This window comes from Gadus chalcogrammus, chromosome 17, assembly GCF_026213295.1.
Source record: "Gadus chalcogrammus isolate NIFS_2021 chromosome 17, NIFS_Gcha_1.0, whole genome shotgun sequence".
In the NCBI taxonomy this organism is placed as follows: domain Eukaryota; kingdom Metazoa; phylum Chordata; class Actinopteri; order Gadiformes; family Gadidae; genus Gadus; species Gadus chalcogrammus.
In genome coordinates this window covers 3,898,489-3,923,560 of record NC_079428.1, presented here as the reverse complement: position 1 = coordinate 3,923,560, position 25,072 = coordinate 3,898,489, and the positions used below count along the sequence as shown (strand labels likewise).

Here is a 25,072-nt window from a genome sequence, read left to right as displayed (position 1 = left end):
ACACACACACACACACACACCATTACATGTGTAAACATTGTTCTTCTTCTGTCATCCTACAACCACAAACTGAAGTTCATCTCCGGCTCTTTGATTCTGAAGGCTCTTCCATGACACATGACAGCCCCCCCCCCCTCCCTCCCCTCCCTCCCTCCCTCCCTCCCTCATCCTTCAGTCAGGTCTTCGTTGAACTGGAGTCTCCTCGTCTTTTCGCCCTCCCATACATTTCAATAGTCTGATAGTCGCTGAGCGGATGGGGTGGCACAAGGTGGAGACAAGCCGGGTGGTGGTGGTGGTGAGGTTGGGTGGGGTTGGGTGGGAGGGGGGTGGATAGTCCACCAGTACAGCTGCCCTGGGCCAGCCTCCTCACAACGGGACAGGTCCACGTCACCAAACTAACGTTTTTCTTTTTCTTTTTACTCACAAACGTCAGAACGAGGCGTCGGCTGGCGGGGGGGGGGGGGGATAGCGACGAGGAAATAAGTGCCAGAAGACCAAACGACAAAGACGGCGACGGGGTAGCGTGGCGACGGTGGAAAAGGAGAACGGGGTCCGGCAAGAAGGAAAAGAAAAATGAAAAAACCAATAAAGAGTGACCCAGAGGAGCGGGGGCGGGTGAACAGCCTCGGGGTGCGGATGGGGAACGGGGGTCACTTTTAAAAATCGCCCCACGAGTGTCTCAAACATAAAGTGCAGGCAGTATCGGTCCTCCACTGGAACCGCAGTCGCCCTCTCCCTCGCTCATTTAAAAGTGTCCAAGGGTAAAGTAAACCGAAAAAAAAATGAAAAAACGTCAAAACGTTGAATCGTCAACAATCCACAACAGGAATACGGTATTCCGGAGAAGTCTCTTTTTGCTCGGGAAGGCGGGGGGCCGTCGCGTTTGGTTGTCTGCGTTCCGTTCCAAGTCCAGGGGAGTGGCTCAGAGTGGCGCGGTCGACGCCCCCTTCACCTCTTCAAACTCCTCCCCCCTTTCCCCCACCGTCCCCCCGTCTCCCGTCCCCCCGGTGGTGGGGGGGCGTCACTCCACCCGGATCAGCAGTCCGTACAGTAGGGTTCCCCCCTGCTCCTTGGAGGTCCACTCGATCTCCGTGTTGCTGAAGCGGGGGTCCAGGGGCTCGCTGGCCCCCACCGCCTGGGGCCCCACCTTGTAGGAGCCGGGCCGCACGCACACCTGGAAGCCCACCTGGGCCTGGTGGCACCGGTGGGAGCGGGGGTCCCGGAATCTAGGGAGGAGGAGGAGGAGGAGGAGGAGGAGGAGGAGGAGGAGGAGGAGGAGGAGGAGAGGGAGGAGGAGGAGGAGGAGGAGGAGAGGGAGGAGAGGGAGGAGGAGGAGGAGAGGAGGTGGAGGAGATCTTGATGAGGGCAGGTTCATAAATGAGGTGGTACAGTTGTAGCATCAGGGCTGATGTAGCATCAGGCAGCTGGATACATATTTGTACATTATTTTCTATTAGAGCATTTTGTGTATTTTTTGTTCTCAGTTTCAAAGTGGTTTTTTTTGGAGGGAATTGCTGAATAAATGCATCAGGTTTCCAAACTCAAACAAATCATCGTTTGAATAATAGTGATTTCATGTTTTACCAAAATAATAATAATAATAATTAGGATTCTTTTTCCAAAATCAAGCAGCTCTAGCCTGACGTAGCCTCAGGGCTGACGTAGCCTCAGGCCTGACGTAGCCTCAGGGCTGACGTAGCATCGAGGCTAACGTAGCATCGAGGCTATCCGTTTAAAGTGAGACTTTGGCAGCGCCGGCCGCAGACTGGGGGGGACTTACTGCACTTTGGGGGCGAAGGTCTCCTGTCCGGAGTAGCGCATGGTGGGCGACAGCTGCACCCTGGGCAGCTCCTTGCCCGGGGGGCAGTTCTCCTCGGGCTCCGAGTAGCCGCCGTGGGGTTCCTCCGTCTTCACCGGAGACACCGAGAGCACGGACGACGTGCCTGCAGGGGGGGCACAGCCGCGCAGGGTTTACCTCCGACGCCACAGACGTTGCTCCCCCACACCCAGGGTTAACAGCATGGACAGCGTTAGCGCCAGACGCTAATAGTTAGCATCGGCAGTGTCGGCACATAACGCTAATGCTAATCCTAAATGTAGTAAATGAATGCTAATACTTAGCATTCGAAGTGTAAGCATCAACACTAATTATTAGCATTGGCGTCGTTAGCTCCGAATTCTGATACTTTGCATTGGCCGTGGTAGCATCAAATGCTACTCGTTAGCATTGGCGCCTACCAGGCAGCAGCTGGCTGTGGTCCAGGGTGCGTCTCAGGGCGCCCACGGTGGTGCCGTGGTAGGCGATGTGCCACTTCTTCAACGCATTGGACACCTCACAGTGGGCCTTGATCCTGCAGGGACAGAGAGAGAGAGAGGGGAGAGAGAGAGACAGAGACAGAGACAGAGACAGAGACAGAGAGACAGACAGACAGACAGACAGACAGACAGACAGAGAGACAGACAGAGAGAGAGAGAGGGGAGAGAGAGACAGAGACAGAGACACAGACACAGACAGACAGAGAGACAGAGAGACAGACAGAGAGAGAGAGAGATAATATTGTTTAATACATTAGACCCTTTTGCAATAGACTTCACTTCATTAGATAGAAGTAGCAGACTGATAATCATGAGTTATCTGTAAAGCACAAACTCTCAAACCACCCCACTCACTGACATCCAACCACAGGCTCAACCACAACAACCTCAGCCCATCCAGCGTCCGCTCTGGATGGGCTGAGGTTGATCGGGCGGGTCCTACCTGAGGGCGAAGCGGCACCAGCCGAAGGGCAGGGCGTAGTCGCGGGGGGGCTCCCCCCTCTTGTAGTAGGCCTCGTCGCCCCGCAGCTTGTGGCACGACTCACAGAAGCACAGGTTGGACTTGGTGTCCTCGCTGAAGTAGCCGTCTGGGGGCAGAAGGACATTCAGAGGATGAAGAGGGTTTGGCTTGGTGAGGGGGGACGGAGAGGGGCGATCAACATCCTTTATTGATCCAGGGAAAGGCCATTGAGAGCAGGCGCTCTTCTTCAATGACGCCCATTACAACGTGAACGAATAAAAACTGAAATACAAACGCAAACAGATATGAACCGTCGGTCAAACAACCGGAACAACACTGCAATACATGAAGTAAATACATAAATAATACAATACATGGCATGAAGAGATGCCCTTTGAATGATCTCGACACTGCGGATGAAATGTTACAGCGGAAGGAGAGCTAGCTGCAGTCCGATACCAAACGTTGACTCTCAGTGACTAGAATGGTGTTTTACATTCGTAATTATTATTATCTTGTAAAATTCCATATGATAGTGGTGATAATACTTGATCCCATGTCGCCTTACGGAGGCACAGAGGGCAGGCCGTAATGAGACACACAACAACGTAAGACGCCGTTGTGTTAAAAGGAACAGAAGAGAGGCTACACTCACAGAAGAGAGTGCAGCCTCTCACAACTGCATGCGGCCTAGCGGGCTAACCTGCTAGCAGGCTTACAGGCTAACAGGCTAACAGGCTAGCATGCTGGCGTACCGGGCAGCGTCAGGAGTTCCTTGAAGCGCGCGCACAGCGCCTGGTACTCGCACGTCTTGTTGGGGTTCACCTCCGGAGGCGGGGTCCAACAAACGCTCTCTTTGATACCTGGGACACACACGGACGCACACACACACAGACGCAGTCAAAAACAGGACAAGCCTCGTTGCGCTGAGCCGTTGTTTCCTCCCGGAGAGAGGCTGAACATGGCCGTCGTCTCACCATCCACCATGTCCGCTTTCTCCATGTCGCCCTGGCAAGGGGCCTCGCTGCCCTCCCCGCTGGCGGATGGCACGCTGTTGGTCACTATGGTGACCTGCCGCGACAACACCACCGGGCGTTAGGATACAGGCACGGGTACATGTAGTCAGCGCACCTCATTGGTGATCTATTTAGCGTTCACTTAGTTAGCCAGCGAGCCAGCTATCCAATAAGCTATCAGCGAGTTAGCCAGCATGGTCGCCATCAATCAAGAGTTAGCTTTCCAATTAGCTGTTGCTAAGCAAAACAAATAGCAATCAGCTCTCCGTTGCAATTTACGATGCTCAGAATTCATTACAATTCAAATATTCCGTTTCAAAAGTCGCAAGCAGTAGGTTTATGTGCTTGTTTTTGCATGTTTGTGTGTGCTTGTGTGTGTATCATGTTTATGAGAGTGAGTGTGTGTGGATCATGTGTATGTGAGTGAGTGAGTGAGTGAGTGAGTGAGGGTGGATAATTTGAGTGAGTGCGTGTTCGTGCGTGCGTGAGTATGTGTGTGTGTGTCCGTTCGTCCGTGCGTGTGTTTGCACTGACCTGCTGACACTGGCCGTAGAGGTCTATGAGGGGGTAGCAGGGCGAGGGGATGTCCTGGGCGGCCACGCCCTGGTCCATGCCGTTGACGTAGAGGTGCAGGCCCCCGGCCGCGTCCACCAGCAGCCCCAGCACCGTGCCCTCCGGACACGTGTCCAGGTTGGGCCCGTAGTTCTCACAGATCTGAGGGGTTAGCAACAGGTTGGTACTGTGTGTTGATGTGAGGGGTGTGTGTGTGTGTGTGTGTGTGTGTGTGTGTGTGTGTGTGTGTGTGTGTGTGTGTGTGTGTGTGTGTGTGTGTGTGTGTGTGTGTGTGTGTGTGTGTGTGTGTGTGTGTGTGTGTGTGAGAGCGTGCCCACCTTGAGGGAGTTGTGGAACACGGAGTCCCTCTGCAGCAGCCAGGTGGAGCGCTTCAGGCAGCACGCCGCCGAGGGGAAATTGAGGCGGTCGGGGGCGTGGCCTATCACCCCTAGCGACAGGGAGGAGGTCCAGCTGGGGTTCAGACGGTCGATCTGGAACTGGGGGGGACGCAGGAAGAATGAGGGGTCACACACACACACACTGCCTCCACCCATCACACACACACACTACCTCCACCCGTCAGACACACACACTGCCTCCACCCATCACACACACACACTACCTCCACCCATCTCACACATTACCCCCAAACACACACACAACCTCCACCCATCACACACACACACACACACACACACACACACTGCCTCCACCCCGCACACACACACACACACACAACCTCCACCCATCACACACACACTACCTCCACCCATCACACACACACACCTCCACCCATCACACACACAGACAAACAGACACTACCTCGACCCATTATAAAAATACACACACTACCCCCGCCCGCCACCACCACCACACCCCCCCTACCTGGAAGAGCTGCTGGGGGCTGAGGGGCTGGGAGGTGACCAGCAGGCCCTGGTTGTAGCTGGCGACGCGCGCCGCCGTCTGGCTCTGATTGGACAGCTGGATGTTCTTGCCGTGGTTCTCCAGGAAGGACATGACGGTGGGCGGGGCCAGAAGGGGAGGAAGAGGAGGGGGAGGAGGGGGAAGGGGAGGAGGAGAACCGGCGCAGGTCTCGCTCTCCGCCTGGACGAGAGAGAGAGAGAGGGAGAGAGAGAGGGAGGGGGGGAGAGAGGGAGAGGAAGAGGGGTTCACCAACACTGATCTGATCACAAAGACGATGATTCTTGTCCCTCTGTGACTCTACCTACCCCTGCCCCCAAGTCTCCCTCTGCCTCTCCACTCCTCTCCTCTCTCCCTCTCTCCCCCCCCCCCCCCCTCTTCCCCAGACCCCTCTCTCTCTCTCTCTCTCTCTCACTCCCTCTCTACCCGTTGGCCATGTCTCTACTGCCCGCTGTCTCCCTCCCCCTCCATGTCTCTCTGCGTCTCCTTCTCCCTCCCCTGTCCCCAGGTCTCTCCCTCCCTCCCTCCCTTCCCCCATGGCCCAGCTACCACCCCCTCTCACCCCCCTCCCCCCTCCCTGTCCCCCTCCCGTCCCCCCAGCCCTACCTCCAGCAGCGGGGTGCAGCGCTCCTCCTCCCCCTCCTCGCTGTAGCTCTCGGAGGTCAGCGAGGGCGCCTTGGTCCCCTCGGGGTCCTCCGTCAGCGAGGAGCTGACGATGGAGACCGCCGTCACGCGGCCGTACAGGTCCAGCACCGCGTACACGTTCTGCCAGGAGGGGGGGTGGTTACAACGGTGTGTGTGTGTGTGTGTGTGTGTGTGTGTGTGTGTGTGTGTGTGTGTGTGTGTGTGTGTGTGTGTGTGTGTGTGTGTGTGTGTGTGTGTGTGTGTGTGTGTGTGTGTGTGTGTGTGTGTGTGTGTGTGTGTGCACCTTGGCTACAGCCGTGGCCGCGGGCCCCATGTCCTCCCCGTCGATGAAGACGTGCATGGTGTCGTCGCTGCATCGCTTCACGCCCACGCGGTTACCCACCTGCTCATCACCACGACGACGACGAAAACAACAACAACAACACGTTACCCACCGTGCCCCGGCGGCCATTCACACAAACTACAAATCAGATTTTGAATCGTCTCAAACATGTATTATCTTTCCCAGAATACCACTACTATGTCCTCAAACTCAACACTCCACCAAATGCTTTCTCCCTCCCCCATCTCTCCCCCTCCATTTCCCTCTCTCACTCACCCCCCTCCCCCCCGACAACTACAAAAACAGAATCTCCTAAAAGAGGCACATGTTAGCGAAGCGTAGCGCGCGTTAGCACCTAGCGGAGCGTAGCACGAATTAGCGCTTAGCCCCACTTGCTATGCGGGCGCCATCCGGACAATGTGCGCGCGTGTGTTTGAGTGTGCGCCTGTGCGTGTGTGTGGGTGTGCGCCTTTGTGTGTCTGTGTGTGTGCGTGCGCGCGGCGTGCACTTGGCCCTCCTCACCCGTAGGCGGTGCAGCGAGCAGCCGTAGTTCTGGCGCTGCAGCAGGCCGTTGCGCCGCACCTCGGCGCCCGCCAGCAGCCAGGTGACGCGCGAGCGCAGCTGGGGCAGCGAGGCGGTGAGGCCGGCCAGCGGGCAGGAGGGCAGCTCGGGGGGCGCCAGCGTGGTCAGGCCCACGTGGAGGGAGCCCCCCCACTGCTCGTCCACCTCGTCCACCTTCACCTGGAGGGGGGGGGGCTTAGTCATTATTATTATTATTATTATTATTATTATTATTATTATTATTATTATTATTATATCCTTTATTTAACCAGGTTTAGGCCCAATCCCATTTCTACCCCTTACCCCTTCCCCTTCCCTCTTCCAAACAAGGGGGAGGGGTAAGGGGAAGGGGTAAAGGGTAGAAATGGGATTTGGCCTAAGGGGCCTGGGCCTATGGCCCAATCCCATTTCTACCCCTTACGCCTTCCCCTTACCCCTTCAAAACAAGGGGGAGGGGTAAGGGGAAGGGGTAAAGGGTAGAAATGGGATCGGGCCTCAGTCTATTGAGATTCAAATCTCTTTTACAAGAGTGACAGCGGTACACAGTTCCAACATAAAACACTCGGCGAAAGGCCAGGTTCAATACTCAGTGCGATAGTAATAATACGTTTAGATCATTGACTAAAACATTTGCAGTTTCCGAATTCACTGAGAGTAACTAGGGCTTGCAGCTTGAGCTGCTTCTGCAGGTTGTTCCAGGAAGACGGTGCAAAGACCTTAAAGGCCTTTTTTCCCCCCGTTCTGTCCGCGAGTTCATCATCAAAGTTAAATCAATTCAATTAAATTCACATTTTATTTGTATAGCCCTTAATCACCGTTACAGTCTCAAAGGGATAAACAGGCCGAATATTTATGACACGTTATCAACGCGACGGATCCCGACAATGACACAGCAGAGGACGTTCAGTTCGTTATTAAAAGTTGAGCGGGGACAACCTTGTGTTTTAAATGCCTGCGGGTGTGACAGTAAATAACAATGGCCTCCACTCTACATTAAAGTCTTGTCCCGTTATCCTCCCTGTTCCCCTCTGGTTAATCCCAGAGGGGAAGAGAAGCACTGCCAAACGGGACGGACATCATAATGGCGATGAAAACCCTTTTTTGCTTTATATAGTGTGAGAAGCAGAAGAAGAAGAAGTCTGTAACACTACCCTACTCTCTCCCTAGGGGGCATGTAGTCCTGGACGGAAAATACTGTGCTACATGATTACGATGTCTTTATAGAGCGGAGATTAACCAAAAAACTAATTTCATTTTCAGCATGTTTTGTGAATTTGCTTCCTCAACACATCAGTCCAGACGTCTGCCAAACGTATCAGTGTACGTTATCGGGCCACCCCAAGTGATTAGCAGCCAGGTCGTTTTTATGACAAGTTAACCATTCAATTCTATTATTTTTCAGAAATGGAAATGAAGCAGCCAGTATCGCTATCCTTTAGTCCGTGGTCTCTGAGGACCAGCCACGCCTTAAGGCTCAGTTATGGCTCCACGGCGATGTGACGCAATGACCACGCAGACGCTTCGACGCAGTCGTGAACTTGTTTTGGTTCTGTGTCACGTTCTAGTGAGCGGACCAATCACAGCCCTTGCTGCTTCGTCGCCTCGACGCAAGGTTACAATTTATGGGAGGCGCACGTCAGGTGACGCAGATCCATAACCAAGCCTTAAGAGCTACCGTTGGTATGGGCGATCAATACCCCTCCATGTCGACCATCAATCATTCGTACCTCAAACATCTCGTCCGTCCGGAGCTCCTTGGCGCTGAACACGATTCCGTGGGCGTAACCGCCGACCCGTACCGCATGGCAACTGTCGCCTAGCAACACCACGTTCTTACCGTGCTTGTTGTGGAGACGGTGGGCCACGCCCGCCACTGCAAACACACAAGACACAGACACAGACACACACACACACACACACACACACACAGACACACGAGAGAGAACAGACTTTGGTAAATAAGTTCTAAACTGGACCGTACTCTGTACTTGGGTTCGATTAAAGTCATAATAGTCTACATATCTTTTATAAAGATCGACCCTATTCTTACGACAGACCTGTCATGAGATTATTATTCAATAGTTAATGAATACAATTGTTCAAAACGACTCCTGAAAACATTGGCCCAACTATTTGGGACAGAAGCCCCCCCCCCCCCCGATTTTTGCAAGGACATAAATCTGATATTCATTGATTCTACTCTATTGAGATCAAAGGATATCTTGGGAGCCTGCGCTGCCCACCCCTGGCCACTAGAGGGGGCCGGAGTGCGAGTACCTGGGGATTGGACGGGGAAGCTCTTCTCCGTGATGTTGCTGGTGCAGAGGCTGTTGTCCAGCGGGCCCGACGAGCTGGTGATGGACACCTGGACGCACTGGCCGTACAGGTCGATGACGGCAAACACCTCTGGAGGGCGCCAGAGAGAGGGGGGGGGGGGGGGTTTAGAGAGTAATTCGAGGACAACAACGGTAACAATTAGTTTGAGGCGGGGTCAGAATAGACCCTGGGGTCATCATCGGACCCACACAAGAGTTTCTCTTATAAATAAAATACAATTACATAAAATGTGAAATGATACTATTATGAAACTATGAAACTATTATGAAAATGAAACGATATTTATAAACATATACAATAAGGAAAAAATACATACAATATGAAGATATATAAAAATTAAAAGGTATATACAAACATATAAAATAAGGAAAAATATAGATAGATTGTTATAGAATGACAATAAAATAAAAGGTGAACTGATACAATATCTAAACATAAAAAGATGTATATAAATTATGTTATACACTTAAAATAAAATTCCTCCTCACCCTTGCCGGGGGGCAGGCCGGTGCAGGCCACGCCCTGGTCCACGCCGTTGATGTAGTAGTGCAGGTCGCCGCCGGCCGAGCGCATCATGCCGATGCGGGAGCCAGTGGTCAGGGAGTCCAGGTCGCAGCCGTAGTTGTTGCGCATGGTGTTGCCGTCCTGCATGATGGCCGTCCCGCTGAAAGGGGGGGGGGGGACACAGAACGGCTGTAGTAGAGGTGGCGGCTCGCTGGGGGGGGCACTACGACAGGAAGGGTGATGTCGCACAACGACGTTGGTTAGGAAATGTCTAATTAATTCTAAACCGTGCTGTCTTCTCCTATGTTCGAAAGGAAGTGAACCTTGTCATCCCGCCTTCACCCGATGACGTTTTACCGTAAAGGTTAAGGAGAGGTGGCGTAAAGGTTAGGAGGTTTGACGTTCGGCCCCGATCTTTGTACTGGGGTGGTGAGGATACTACATAAGCATCCCCTCCCAACACCTCTACCACGCACCGACCGGTCTCCCATCCAGGGACGCACCGGGCCAGGCCCAGCTTAGCTTCCAGAGAAGCCAGGGTTGCTATGCAGGGAGCCGGCCACAGGTAGGTGGCTACCTGAGCTATACACTATTGATCCGTATTTTAAACACATAAATCACATGTTCGAACTGCACAATGCCAAAAAAGTAAAATAAATGTCATTTTGTATTTTCGTTGGGATCCATAATTGTTTCACAACTACCGATACGAGAGCCGTAAGGTCTTAAAGGAGAAGCGCCTTTAATGAATATATCTTCCTGTTCGTTCAGAGGCTGTAGAGCCGCCCACTCCTCTAAACTACACCTCAGTTCAGTCTCCCTAAGCGGAGCACAGGTGTGTCTCATCAACCCCTAACGAGCAGGAACCCCGTCGGCCAATCAGAGGGGAGTCACGCAGTAAGCAGGTGTTTAACCTGTAGGGGGAGTCGTCTGACGCACACCAGTGTACGAGCATGTCGTACAGCGCTGGGGGGGGGGGAGGGGCCTCAGCCTCCCGGGGGGGCCCTTACCTGAGCATCCACGTGTCGTAGTCGATGTCCGTCATGGTGTTGGGGAACTCCAGCTCTTCTGGCCGGATGGCCGTCACGCCTAGAGACAGCGACACAGAGGAGGACGGCACCACTACCAGCATGTTTTAACATGGTCGTAGAGCAGGGAGGACCGCACACACACCATACCCCACCCACCCCCCCCCCGACGGACCCGTCCGCTCACACAGTCAAACAATCCCCCCTTAGTGGCTTTGCTTCAGAGGGAAGACGCCTTACTACTCGCAGTACTACGGATGTCGTATTAGATACTATTGTGGCGTGTGAGTGTGTGGGAGTGTGTGTCCGCCACCTAGTTGGCGTGTAGCTTGGACATTGTTACAACAACTGCTACATATTTAAGTCAACAAATTGGTACTCTTTAACTGCTAGTGTGACATCAACAATCATATGCACATATAAAAAAAATATATGATAATGAACACGCACATTATTTTGTACATACACAATTAAATATATTTCTATACGCCTGTATTGCCTGGATGTCAGTTTGTGTTAGGTACGTACTAACATGCTTTAAGGTGGTTTTCGGTCTCTAAACGGTTCGCCGTGTTGTCAGCGTGCGGAGGGGCGGGGCCAGTTTTACTCAAACGACTCACCTGCCTCGATGGAGCCCGACCATCGGTCCACCATCCTCTGGATGATGATCTCAAACAGCTCCCCGTCCCGGAGGCATCTGGGGGGGGGGGAGAGGGGAGAGGGAGAGGGGGAGAGGGGGAGAGAGAGACAGAGGACGATAGCATTAGCTCCAATGCTAACTCACTCTGGAATTCCCTTCCAGTGACCTCATTTAAATGCAGACCAAAAACAGCGTTTAGTTAAATTCAAGGCCCTTCCAAATTGTTTGGGTGACTTTTCACTTTTCATTTATATGTTCATACTATTATCATTTTAACTTGAATGTATGCATCATTTTAATTCTATTGTCTCTTGATATCTATTCAAACCACCCTATGGTTGGTCGTGTCTTTCTAGGTTTCTCCTAAAAGCGCATTGAGTCAGTGTGTACCATATGAAATGTGTTACACAAATAAACTTGACTTGACTAGCTTAGTGCTAAACCACCACACTGCCTCACGGTGCAATAAAGGCTTCAGATTAAAGTTTGCAACATGGAGGCAAAAAGATTTCTGAAAAAGATTTTTAAAAGAAGATGCGATAAAAAAAACGTGTTTTTTATCTCATGTACACCCCTGGAATAAATGTGAGTGAGTGCCCTGATGTGGAGAACATCATAGCACTGGATGGAGACAGATGGACATGAATTATTCAACACCCTTTGCTTGATTAGCGGGCAAACCAGCATGATGTTCCCCACCAAAACTCTCTCACTGGAACCCGCGATTACAAACCATCAGTAGCCCTGCGACAACCGTCTGCTCCTCAAACGGAGATCAGAAGAAAGTTGATTTATATCAGTCAGTCAGTCCGCCAGCCTGCCTCGGACATAAGCGGCTTATAGTGCATTAAAGCGGACACATTCGACCACCAGGTGCGAGTGTGATTCGCCGTTACGAGCCGTTTGGGAAATCGGCCTCTTGTGACATCACAGGTGGGCGTGTCCACCTAGATGTGAGCTGGACAGATCGGTCTACCGGCCTACCCCGGGTGGACTGTTGCACACGTTGTCATCTATCCAGCACACATCTACGTGTGGACACGCCCACTTGTGAGGTTAGAAGAGGCAGCTGCTCATCCCATAACACGTCAGCTTTAAGGCTCAAATAAACACTCATCTACCGATTGATCCACAACATCAACAACAACACCCTGAGGGCAACCAAAACAGCCCGGAAGCCCCGCCCCTCTCCGCCCCACCTGTTGGAGATGACGATGGCGTCGTTGAACTCGCTGCGGCAGTTCTGGCGCAGGGCGGTGCGTCCGCCGTTGGTGATGACGGCGTTGCCGCCGTGCAGGTGGTGGAAGCGCAGGTCGTTGGCGGGGTTGGCGCCCCCCCCCAGCGAGCACGGGCTCCCGGGGGTCATGGCGGTGGGGCCCTCCAGGCTGTCCTCGGGGAGGGGGGGGAGGTCGGCTGGAGGGGGGGAGGACACAGCGGGGGGGGGGGGGGGGGGGGGGGGTTAGGACGGGGGGGTGGAGGAGTAAGTAGCCCGATAACGCAGTTTCTGTCGGATCCGTTGCCGACTTTTCAGGCAGCGACGGATCCGTCGGCCAATCAGATCGCACGACCCATACGCCAGACAAGCCTTCCAGGATCACCGATCCGTCGGCCAATCAGATCGCATGACCCATACGCCAGACAAGCCTTCCAGGATCACCGATCCGTCGGCCAATCAGATCGCGAGACCCATACGTCAGACAAGCCTTCCAGGATCACCGATCCGTCGGCCAATCAGATCGCGCGACCCATACGTCAGACAAGCCTACCGTCGGCGTACGTGTGCAGTGGGAACGCGTAAGGTACACCGGGTTCGATCCCCTGTGTGTGTTCAAGGTGTCGCGGTTGAATTTGTTTCCTGAATGACTCAATAGGAGGAAATAAAGTTGTAGGCTTGATCTCAACGCTTAAGGATTAAGATTATGAAGGAGATCAAAGGAGGATTTATTTTGTTGGTTAGTGAATAACATTATTTTAATATGTTGAACATGTATTACTAATTTGGAAAATGTGTTTAAAAGAAAATAAGTGCCATGTCATTTCTCCCTTTGACTCCCTGATGCAATGAGAAATGGCATAAAAGTGCACGTGTGATGCTTGTCTAAACACTGTGTATGTGGGTGTGTGGGTGTGTGGGGTTGTGTATTCCTCGATTGCCCGGGCCTGTTAAGAGCCCTCTACAATCCCACGTTTACCGGCCTCGTATAAACCCAAAGTGTGACCAACGCCTTCCCCATCCAGTTGGGAAGGAGACAAAGTCCAAAACAGCCCAAATATGAAGAAACACAACAGACAAACCACGTTTTCTTTTGATCGCATGACGTGTACCGTGACGATGGGTACTTTCGGGGAAACGTTAAATACAAAAACAGGACATGTGCTCTGGTGAACCTTGAAACTCCGGCTGCAAACGCTGGTCATAACAAACATCCCCTTGTCTGGAGAGGTCAGGACTGAGGCCGGCCCAGTTAATAATTCATAAAGTTGGATTCCTCTGAAACCACACTGAACGTGTGTTTGAAGGCCGACGGTTGAATAACATTCTCCGAGCAGAAGATAAGAGCGCCGTCAGACTCTCAGCCAATGGCCTTGAGAGTTCAACCTGGCGTTGAACTCTCAAACCCCGTCACTGTTGCTACGGATACAGACGAGTAACTGTCGCGTTTAGTATTTAGAGTTTGGTTTAGTATTCTTAGTAAACTGTCGGATCTCGCTTTCCTTTTCTTCTTCTTATTTTTTTTGGAGGTACTCAACATACCATATGGCCATGATGTCTTTTGTCACCGGCTCGTTAAAAATAAAAACACATGGTTATGTACATATGGTGAAGAGCCATTTACTGTCTGCCCCTGATGTTCATAATTCCTGGATATGTTGGTTGCCTGGCAACCATATGCGTCGAGTACCTATGCTTAAAATAAGCTCGCTTTGTACAGAGGGTGTCATAAAGACACGGGAGAAGGTAGTTTATAATTAAACAAGTGCGATATACCAAGATAACTTCTGCGCAATAGACATCCGATCCTGAACATTTGCATTAAAAGAGAAAATTCTTGCAAAATCAAAATTAACGATCCAATCATCCGTTGAATATTCCCTTCTAGGTGTTTGTCGGTGTTGGCTCTCCCTACCCGCTCACGACGGTGTTGCGTGTCTCCTCCAATGGGATCGTCGGTCATTTTATAACACTGTTATTGCAGTGGGAGAGAGATTTCTCGTTTGCCCCCATTTCATTGAATCACCCCCCAGGGTGGACCTACCCTCGATGAATACAGGTCAGTACTACCAGCGGAAGTACACCACGCCTGGGCCCCTAATGTTTAGAGCGGGTCGCTTTGTGCCAAAGAAATGTGTCCCAGATTTACTATCAACCACTTATAACCCCCCTCCCCCCCTCCCCGCCTAACCCCCCTCCCCCATCCCTCCTCTCTCTCACCCCAACCCTCCCCCCCAACCCTCCCCGGTCCCTCCCCCCTCCTCCCCCCCTAACCCTCCTCCTCCCTCCCCCCCTAACCCTCCCCCAAACCCTCCCCTGTTCCTCCGCCTCCTCCTCCCCCCCTAACCCTCCCCCAAACCCTCCCCTGTTCCTCCGCCTCCCTCCCCCCCTAACCCTCCCCCAAACACTCTCCCCCCTCCTCCCCCCCCCCCCCAACCCCCCCAACCCCCCCCTGTCCCTCCTCTCTCTCGCCCAAACCCCCCCCCCCAACCCTCCCCTGTCTCTCTCCCTCCTCCTCCCCCCCCTCCTCACCCATGTCGTCCATGATGGTGGCCTGCGCCGCCTGCCCGTACAGGTCCACCACGGCGTACACGCTGGGCGGGACGTTCCACGCCGCCGGCCCCTGGGCCACGCCGTTCACGAAGAAGTGCAGGCTGCCGTCCTCCTTGCGGACCACGCCCACCGTGTCGCCTGCCTGGGGGGGAGGGGGGGGGGCGAGGGTTATGGCTTAGTTAAGGGTCCACGTCGACGCAACCCAAGGGGGTTCACGGACCCCTTTACGTCCTTGCGGGACCCTTCTCGCGTCCACCGCAAGGGCCCGACATGCGCCTCACAAGATATTGTAACAGCGGACCAATCACAGGCCTCGACGCAGCAGCGAGGCCTGTGATTGGTCCGCTGTGATTGGAGGGTGGATCTGATCAAGCCTCAATCGTATATTTAAATGAACATGACTTGTGTTGTGCCCGCTTACAATTACACCACAATAAAGCTTTGGCTTGAAGAGACGAAACTACATCTCAAGGTGACATGCATGTTCCTGGTTCTCAGGGGTGTGTTTAAGGCAGATGGGGTCGTTGGGGAGGGGCCAATAGAAACACTCACTTTCAAGCGGTCCAGGTTGTGGCCGTACTCGTCCAGGATGGTGGTGCCGTTGTGCATCACGCCGTTCCCCGTCATCATCCACGTCCCTGGGGAACCAAAGCCACACCCACACAGAACCGTTAGACCACACCCCCACAGAACCGTTAGACCACACCCCCACAGAACCGTTAGACCACACCCACACAGAACCGTTAGACCACACCCACACAGAACCGTTAGACCACACCCCCACAGAACCGTTAGACCACACCCACACACAGAACCGTTAGACCACACCCCCACAGAACCGTTAGACCACACCCACACACAGAACCGTTAGACCACACCCACACAGAACCGTTAGACCACACCCACACACAGAACCGTTAGACCACACCCCCCCCCCCCCCCCACGCCGTGGCCTCGTCCTCACCCAAGCGCAGGTTGGTCATGGTGGAGGGCAGCTGCAGGTAGGCGGGGTTGTGCGTGGTCACACCGATCTCGATGGAGCCCGCCCACTTGTCCACCATCTTGTCGATGCGCACCTGGAACACCTCGTTGGAGCGCAGGGGCCGGGCGCTCAGCACCACGCCGTGGTTGAAGTCGTCCGTGGCGCTGAGGAGGGGGGAGGGGAGCGGCGGTCACACGGCGGGGACGTTGACGTTGAGCAGGGCACTTGTATAACGATGAACAACACTATGGCCCAATCCCATTTCTACCCCTTACCCCTTCCCCTTACCCCTTCAAAACAAGGGGGAGGGGTAAGGGGAAGGGAGGGAGCAGGTTTATGGGCTCCAGCAGAGTCAATTACAATGAGGGCATTTAGCAGACGCTTTTATCCAAAGCGACCTACATGGGTTGATACACACGTTGACACGCCGACGGCAGAGTCGACCACGCAAGGCGACAGCCAGCTCGTCAGGAGCTAGTTAGGGTTAAGTGTCTCGCTCACTCAGCTAGGAGGAGCCGGGGATCGAACTAGCGACCCTTTCGGTTACAAGACAACTGCTCTACCTCCTGAGCTAAGCCGACCCACGAGCTAAGCAGACGGTTCAGAGACAGCCGCTTCGCCGTCGTCGGATCACCACAAGGTGGCGCTCATCCACACTAACCATGCTCCTGCTGTCTTTATGTACCAGGGCACGGTAATATGAAGACTAGTGAAGATGAGCCTGCTACCCGGGCCCCTATAAGCCTGCTACCCGGGCCCCATAAGCCTGCTTGCCGGGCCCCATAAGCCTGCTACATGGGCCCTAGGACGTTAAACCAGCTTAGCGTCTGCTAAATGCCCTAGATGTAAATGTGAATGTACACGGGCCCTGGGACGTTGAGGCAGCAGAGCCATCGTTAATGTAACGAGCGCCACCTGTGTGTCCCGTCAGGGCCCCTCTGTGGGGAGGGCCTATTAGCATGCTTTATGAACCGCGCCCGTATGGGCTGGAGCGGCTGCTCCAACAGTCACTTAGAGCATTCAAGGAGACCCTTACTGCCAGCAAAGCGTTTAACGGCAGTAAAGGAGATTCACTGGTTTAAAAATAATAAAGAAAGAAAATAATAGACGATAATAATGGAATAATGGAGAAAAAACTGGTAGACTTGAAATGAGCGAGTAGAGAAAGGGGGAGGAGGGGGGACGGGGGGAGGAGGAGGGGGGGAGAGAAAGGGGGGGGGAAGGAGGAGAGGAGGGGGACGGGGGGGGGAGAGAGGGGGAGGGGGAGGAGGAGGGGGGGAGAGAAAGGGAGGGGGAGGGAGGAGGGGGACGGGGGGGGAGAGAGGGGGAGGAGGAAGGGGAGGGGGGGACGGGATGGGGAGGACGGGGGGAGAGAGAGGGGGGGAGAGGGGGAGGAGGAAGGGGAGGGGGGGGGGGGACTCACTGAGGTCGCAGGGCGGTCCGACCGTCGCTGATGATGGCCGCCTTCTGCCCGCAGTTGGCGTGGAAGAGCAGGCGGTCCGGGCCCTCGGGGTCGGGGGTCAGGGAGAGGGTGGGGCGCGGCCGGCCCGAGTCCGGGGACAGCGCCCGCATGATGGCGTTGTTGCGCCGCAGCCGGTCGCTGTGGTTGTGGTTGTGCACGATGGTGACCTTCACCGCCATGCCGTAGAGGTCGACCACGCCGTACACCACGCTGGGCGTCTGCGCCGCCGCCACGCCTGGGGAGAGGGGGGGGAGGACCAATGAGGTGGGACAGGGCAACACCGACACCTCGAGAACAACAACGAGGCCACTGACATGTTCGCCACCCAAACCACAGCTGATTGGCTTCAATTAGTACCACGTGAGTGCCATCACCAGACACTCGCCGCTGATTGGCTCCAGCGAGTGCTGAGTGACACCCCCCGGGGGCTAATCACGGGCCGTTCAGAGACCTGTTTACGGTCGCGTTGGGGGGGACGGCGAAGCGGACTGAAGGAGTTTAGAGGTGAGCTAAACCTTGAGCTTACACATGAAAAAGAAAATACATCCAAGGCATATGAAGACAGAACAGTATGCCCCGGCTCACTCCTTCTCAAAGGCTCCTCCCTCCCAGCGTGTGAGCTACGGCCCCCCCCCTGCAGCTCGCAGTGCTCTGGGACTTTGCGCTAGAATGTGCTCGCCATCTGCCGCCGTCGCTCTCACCTTGGTCGATGCCGTTGATATAGAAGTGGAGGGCACCGCTTGCCTTCCGCATCAGCCCTATATGGTCTCCCTCCTGGGGGGGGAGGGAGGGGGAGAGAGAGGGAGAGGGAGAGAGAGAGAGACAGAGACAGAAAGTTATTGAACGTCATGAGAAAAAATATCATTCGGCTACACGATTAGCATGAGACGGTTGTGGAGTGCCGGGGTCAAAGGTCATGACACACTGACTGACCTGTAGTTCATCCAGGCTGAATTCACAGTATTCCCTGCGAGTCCCTTTCCCATTGGTCAGAATTCCGCAGCCACTCATCATGATTGTACCTGGGAAGAAAATACAGTATTACAAACAGTACAGGGAGATACACACACACACACACACACACACACACACACACACACACACACACACACACACACACACACACACACACACACACACACACACACACACACACACACACACACACACACACACACACACACACACATTGAACCTCACTAACACACAAACAAACATACACACTTGGATGTTCTTTACCTGTACACTCCCCTCACTGAGGAAGGTATGACCATACAAAAAACACCTAGGACATTAGTACATGCGTACGTGTGTGCGTACGCACATGTGCACGCATGTTGTGCAGGTGTGCGTGTGTCTGCACGTGCGCGAGTGACGCACGTGAACGACAAAGTGCGCCCCTTTACCTGAGCGCAGGTTGGTCATGGTGGCGGGGTAGTTCAAGTGGTTGGGGTTGTGGGTGGTCACTCCGATCTCTATGGAGCCGGACCACTTGTCCACCAGCTTGTCGATGCGGATCTACAGCAACCGGAGGAAGAGACTAAATCAGAATCGGCGCAATTATTCCTCCCGCCGAAGAGTCTGTGATGTGAATGTCGAATCAAGGTCATCAGGGCCCTCGGGCTGCTTGTGCTGCCTCCGTGTGGAGACCGGAGGGTCCTCCACACGTCTGAGACGGATGGGGAGAGGCAGCACGCACTGTCCCTGAACCTGACCCTGTGTGCTGGAATAGACCGGCCACGGCACCACCCACACACTTACTACACCCAAGTGAGAGTGTTTTACACTAGTATTCATTATTCAGGCAAAAATCTTGATTCAAATATTAAAACCAATTTTCAGTATGCATGCATTAAAGAAGGCGACAGATTGTACCACGAGGTGTTGAGTGTGACGCCCACTTGTGATGTCAGAAGAGGCAGATTTTCAAAACGGCTTTTAACGGCTAATCACACTCACACCTGGTGGTGTAATATGTCACCTTTAATTAATAATTAAAAAACTAGCATAAATATTAATCTGCGTTTGTAAAAAAAAAAAAAAGAGAAGTAAACAATAATAAAAAGAGGCGAACGAAAACAGGGCACGCATCGAGGCGCGTGATTGGCCGCACCTCGAACATCTCGTTGTGCCGCAGCGGGCGGTTGGTCATGACCACGCCGTTGTTGAACTCGTCCAGCGGGCGCCGCCGCTCCGCCGTCTTGTTGTTGTTGCTCAGCTTGATGAGCGTGCCGCACTTCTCGTGGAAGAGCAGCGCGTCGTTGGTCGTCATGGCGCCCGCCGCTGCCGCCGCCGCCGCCACCGGCACGGGCAGAGTGCTGCCCCCGCTACCGGCTGGGCTGTTGTTGGAGCTCCCGCCGGCTCCTCCCCCGCCGCCCGTGGACCCTCCCCCTTCGATGCTACTGGCTCCGCCCCCTCCGCCAATACTGCTGCCACGGTCGCTTCTGGAGGAGGCGGAGTCTGGCCCGGGCGCCCCTCCCACGACTCCGCCCCCGTTGCTCCCCCCTCCCCCTCCCCCGTCGACCCCCCCGCCCTCGTCCTCCGAGCGGTAGAGAGACACGATGGCGTTGTTGAACACGTCAAACAGCTGGTGCTCCGTGAGGACTGGGGGGCGAACGAGAGACAGAGACAGAGAGACAGAGACAGAGACAGAGACAGAGACAGAGACAGAGACAGAGACAGAGACAGAGACAGACAGAGAGGCGGAGAGGGACAGGGAGAGAGAGAGACAGAGAGAGAGAGAGAGAGGGTGACGGGGAGAGAGAGAGAGAGAGAGAGAATAATCAATGCCGATAATCAATAGTGGTCATGTCGGGCTCTGTGGTGGACTCACTTACCCGTGTCTGTGTCGAGGTTGTGGGGGAACTTGTCCGGTCTGCTGCAGGCTAACTCAGGCCCTGGGGGGGGGGGGGTGGAGGGTAAACAGCCAATCAACCGCAAGCAAAAACAAAACCACGGAGACCGAGCGAACGCCAATCAAAACAACAACCTACCTTCAACACCGTTCAGCGCCGCGCTCGCCACCCCGTTCGCCGCCGTCAATCCGCCGTCCTGCCGGCAGCCGCGCACAAGCAGCTCCTCCTCTTCGTCCTCCTCCTCCTCCTCCTCCTCCTCTTCTTCATCGTCCACCTCCTCCACGTCCACGTCCTCCACCTCCTCCTCCTCCACCTCCACGTCGGGGGGCTGGCAGCCCACCACCGTCACCTGGGTGCACTTGCCGTAGAGGTCCACCACGGCCCAGAGGCGGGGCGGCAGGCTGCTGGCGGCGGCGCCGCAGTCCTGCCCGTTGACCCAGAGGTGCAGCTCGCCGCGCGCGCTGCGCTGGATGCCCACGCGGTCGCCCTCCGCCAGCTGGTCCAGGTCCCGGCCGTACTCCTCCAGCACCGAGCGGCCGTCCCGCAGCACCGAGCAGCCCGACACGATCCAGGAGCCGCCCTTCAGGCCCGTGGCGCTGCTGGGGAAGTCCAGCGCCGCCGGGTCCAGCGCCGTCACGCCGATCTCGATGGAGCCGCTCCACGAGTTCACCTGGAGGCACGGAGGGGTTAAGGGGTTAGCCTGTAGCGGCGGCTTTGGACCGGGTTATAGGAACATGGGAGGAGCTTGAGGTTAGCCTGTAGCGTCGGCTTTGGACAAGTACTACACACAAAATGACATCTCTGCATTCAACCCTTCACCAGCAGCACTGGGAGCAGTGGGAGCACTGGGAGGCCACACAGGGCAGCGCCCGGTGACCAGCCCCAGGTCATGTGTGGGAGGAAACGGGAGCACCGGGGCGGAAACCCACGTGAACACAAGGAGAACATACAGAAACCCACGTGAACACAGAGAGAAGGTCCCCTCCCTGGGTCTGGGTTTGACCCAAGGCTGTGGGTCAACTCCAATGAACACAGGAAGAACATAGAGAGAAGGCCCCCCCTCACTCGGGGTTTGACACAAGGCCCTCCTGGCTGCGGGTCAACACCAGTGCCAACCACCCTATGAGGTCACCCTAGTCTAACTTTGGGCCTCTAGATCATAGGAACATGAAGTCTTGTGACTTAGAGGAAGGGGGCACTTAAAGGTCAATAGGTCACTGGGTCAGGTTCAAGAAGCAGACATCTTGAAATATTCATGTTTTTCATGTTATTTTTCATGTTATTCATGGGGGAAAGTAACAGAATAAATACTTCAAGTGACATGAATACAGTTCAATCCCGGTTCAACAAAATCCACTGTTAAAAAACAACTATTACCAAGTACCAACCACTATTAATTGGAAAATAATTTGTCATATTTGTTGAAATTATCTATACATCCTAGACGTAATCAATATATCTAATTCCAGTATATGTGACTGCCTGTAAAAAGCCTTTCCAATCTTTTTATTCGACCCATATTAAATGATTGACCTGTCTGTCTATCTACCTGCACGCACTCTGTCTGTCTGTGCACTCATGCGCATGACTGGTGTCTTCCACAAGACTAGACAGACCTATTCCTAAACTAGCGATCTAGTCGCGTGTGAGGGAGGGGGTTTAAGGGGGATGCCTGAAGGGAGGGGGGGGGGGGATTTTTTTCAGTTGGATACTTTCTAAAAATTTGCTTACTGTGGAAGGTTTCTCCAAATTGCCTGCCAATGCTTTAATGTAAGCATTCAAGCGTCTCAATTACAGAAGAATAAAATGTGTTATTCAAATCAGAGTGCCATGAGTCAACCCAATTTTTAACTAAATAATAAATATAACATAATTAAATAAAACTACTAGCGAGGGATGGTTGCAGCTTCACACATTCACTTTGTCTGAGGTCAATTATTATTTTTATTAAAAACATGCTAAGCTAATTGTAATATGGGGACAAACAAAATCTCAAGTGTAGTCGTTTCTCAAAGTAAAAAAAGCCAGGAAGGATGGCTTCAATTTGTAGCCACCAAAAATAAGCCCTGCAGCTTTATAGATCGGGTGGTTATGACATCATGTCTTTGTTCGACCTTGGAAGACGACATGATGCGCACTCGGCTGTGAGGTGTTCCATTTCCCCACAGTAACGCCACCAAATTAAAAAAGTGCTCCATGAGTGAGCTCTCAAACGACACATGAAACAAGCTATTTTTATTCTGATTTTCAAACACCTCTCCGGGCCCCACAACAACGGGCGAAAGCTGAAACTATTGCATACTTTCTCCCTGTTCCATATATGGCTCAGCCACATTGACATACCTCTTGCCATTGTGTTTCACTATTGTTAAGAGAAGCTGTCACTCAACCAAAGAAACATCCCACATTTCCAAGCAGAACATTTCTAGAACCAGTGGCATGCAGCAACACACAAATCCCCCCCCCCCCCCCCCCGCCCGCCCCTCTTCACGGCCACTGGATCTGGGGTCTAGCACAATTTTTGGTGGCCAAATCGATCATGTGCGGTTAACATTTACCGTATTTCAACGTCCACTGGCTTGCTCTCCAAAAGCCCTTGGTTAGCCTGTCTGCCCTATTTAAGGCAGTGCGCAGATAACACAGATTGTGTGAATGTGGGTTACCGGACTGAGAAACAGTACCGTACAGTACACTGCTCATTCACGCACTCAGCACAGGGACCAGAGAGCTGGGCGTCTACAGTCTACCTTTTAGGTGGATCTCACACATGCAGTGCAGCCATTGCTCCATCAATACTAAAAGCACAGAGAGAGACAAACATTAGGGCTGCCTAATGGTTTGATTTTAAACGCATCACATCAGCCACCTGATGGGCAAGCCTGGAGTCTCTGTTGCGTTTCCGTACGGTCTGAAGGAAAACATTGGTACAACCGGAGAATCTCGCTTACCAGTGCATAATTAAATAGAGTCAAATCTAGATCTAGGCAGTCTTTCAACATTGGAATCAAACTGTCCTTGAAGGAATGAATTTGCGAAGCGAGAGCTACACGTGAATGTACATCGACTGGATTAGTAGACGATACCCGGCCATACTACAGCACTCAACAACTGATCCAAGCGAAAACAAAATCATACTTGATATGGAAACACAAACCAGGGGTGTATTTTTTGGTTCTTCTTCTTCCTCTAGGCCTCAATAGAATAAACAAAAAGGAGCAAGGTTGCCAAGTTGCTTGCTCTGTACTGGAAAGATGTTGACTTGGGGGCGAGTAATGAATGGCATGACGCGTACGCACGCACACGCACACACACACACACACACACACACAGTATAATAAGCTTCTTAGAAGCTTCTTCCTATCACATATGCAGCATCATAACAAGCATGTAATGTATATGCCAGAAATAATCCATAGGACCCTTTTATCTCGTTCAACTGCCATTGTCTGGATGACAACAGAGGCTGGCGATGGAGGGTCTTTGGGCATAGCACTTTATTTTAATGTCTGGCAATTTGGGAGGCATTGGACCGGATGTGGGTAGGTCAAAGTGAATCTATGACCCATTCACCCACCAGCCGGCCTGCACTGTGTTGTTGACAAACCAAGCACGCTGGCAGTCCTTTCCGACTAAACATACTTCAAGTGGAACCAGGATACCAGTCGATAGACCCCAAAACTTACCCTGCTCTTCTACATTATCAGTGGTATCTGCTCAGTCGAAGCACAATCTAAACAAAGCAGACGCCGATGATGTTGACACGGATGCAGTGTTTAACCGGCGGTGTGTTCTTCATTTCTCTACAGAGATGACTGCCATCTGGACGCAAAGTTGACACTGAGTGTCCTCTCACTATTTCTCAGTGTACTAGTCTGCACGCCCGGGAACAGCAACAACCATGTAAGCCTGGCTTGTGTACTATCGACATTGGCTTATCGGGAACCAATAGCCTAAACAGCGACAGTCCGTCAGATTACGTGGTCGTGTTAACAGGCTTTTAGGACAGATAAACAGCAGTGCGCTCCTCAAAGCACCCTAGAGACATGGTAGCCAACCGGAAAGCAGATATATTACGGGGCTCGGTGCTACTGGTGGCTAGTATTAGCCAGCTAGCACCTTTAGCTTCCAGTCCAGGTCAGATTGATCATATCGGCTACAGGGACTGTCTTGAGCTAGCCTCGTAATCAAGTGGGATACACAAGTGGTCCTGTGCACATCCCATCCACACTGCCCACAACACACACACTCTACCAGGGATTTTAATCCTGCATCGCCGAGTTAACCATGACAACACTGACTTGACAGCTTCTTAAATTGCTGTCAAGTGTCCCACCGCCCCGACCAACAATAGCCGAAGCCCCACTGCGGACGACAGGAGCCAGCACCGCACGGACCCCGTCCTCCCCGCGTCCCCCCGCAGCTAATCACCGCTGGAGACCACAGGGCAGGGCCTCCTGTGTTTACCTTCTTGTCGATACGGACGGTGAAGACATCCCGGTCCTTCAGCGGCTCCCTGCTCAGAACCAGCCCGTGGTTAAATTCCTGAACGGGTTGGTTGCGCTGAGCGGTTCGGTTGGAGTTGGACAGGCCTATCAGCTTTCCGCTGCGCGGATGCAGCTCGGCCGCCATCTTCACTGGGCGGCGAGTTTCACGACACTTCACTTTGCGACAGCGGGGTAATTGGCAACCTCTCCTGCGTCCCGAC

At 53.4% G+C, this 25,072-nt stretch overlaps 1 protein-coding gene across 1 annotated transcript; it reads right to left on the bottom strand.

Moving 5' to 3' along the window:
• Positions 1 to 1,001: 1,001 nt before the first annotated feature.
• Positions 1,002 to 25,037, bottom strand: neurl4 (neuralized E3 ubiquitin protein ligase 4). The gene is made up of 29 exons (XM_056575691.1): positions 24,832 to 25,037; positions 20,506 to 21,037; positions 20,350 to 20,409; positions 19,626 to 20,116; positions 18,919 to 19,030; positions 18,446 to 18,534; positions 18,214 to 18,286; positions 17,474 to 17,747; positions 16,033 to 16,214; positions 15,621 to 15,706; positions 15,048 to 15,210; positions 12,502 to 12,715; positions 11,283 to 11,359; positions 10,645 to 10,723; positions 9,619 to 9,794; positions 9,071 to 9,199; positions 8,521 to 8,666; positions 6,755 to 6,973; positions 6,194 to 6,292; positions 5,872 to 6,030; positions 5,230 to 5,448; positions 4,683 to 4,841; positions 4,327 to 4,506; positions 3,754 to 3,847; positions 3,532 to 3,639; positions 2,759 to 2,903; positions 2,239 to 2,351; positions 1,781 to 1,943; positions 1,002 to 1,226 (listed from the first exon to the last, which is right to left on the bottom strand). Exons 1-29 carry the CDS (start codon positions 24,994 to 24,996, stop codon positions 1,022 to 1,024), a joined length of 4,911 nt encoding a protein of 1,636 aa, XP_056431666.1. The 5' UTR covers positions 24,997 to 25,037; the 3' UTR covers positions 1,002 to 1,021.
• Positions 25,038 to 25,072: the final 35 nt, after the last annotated feature.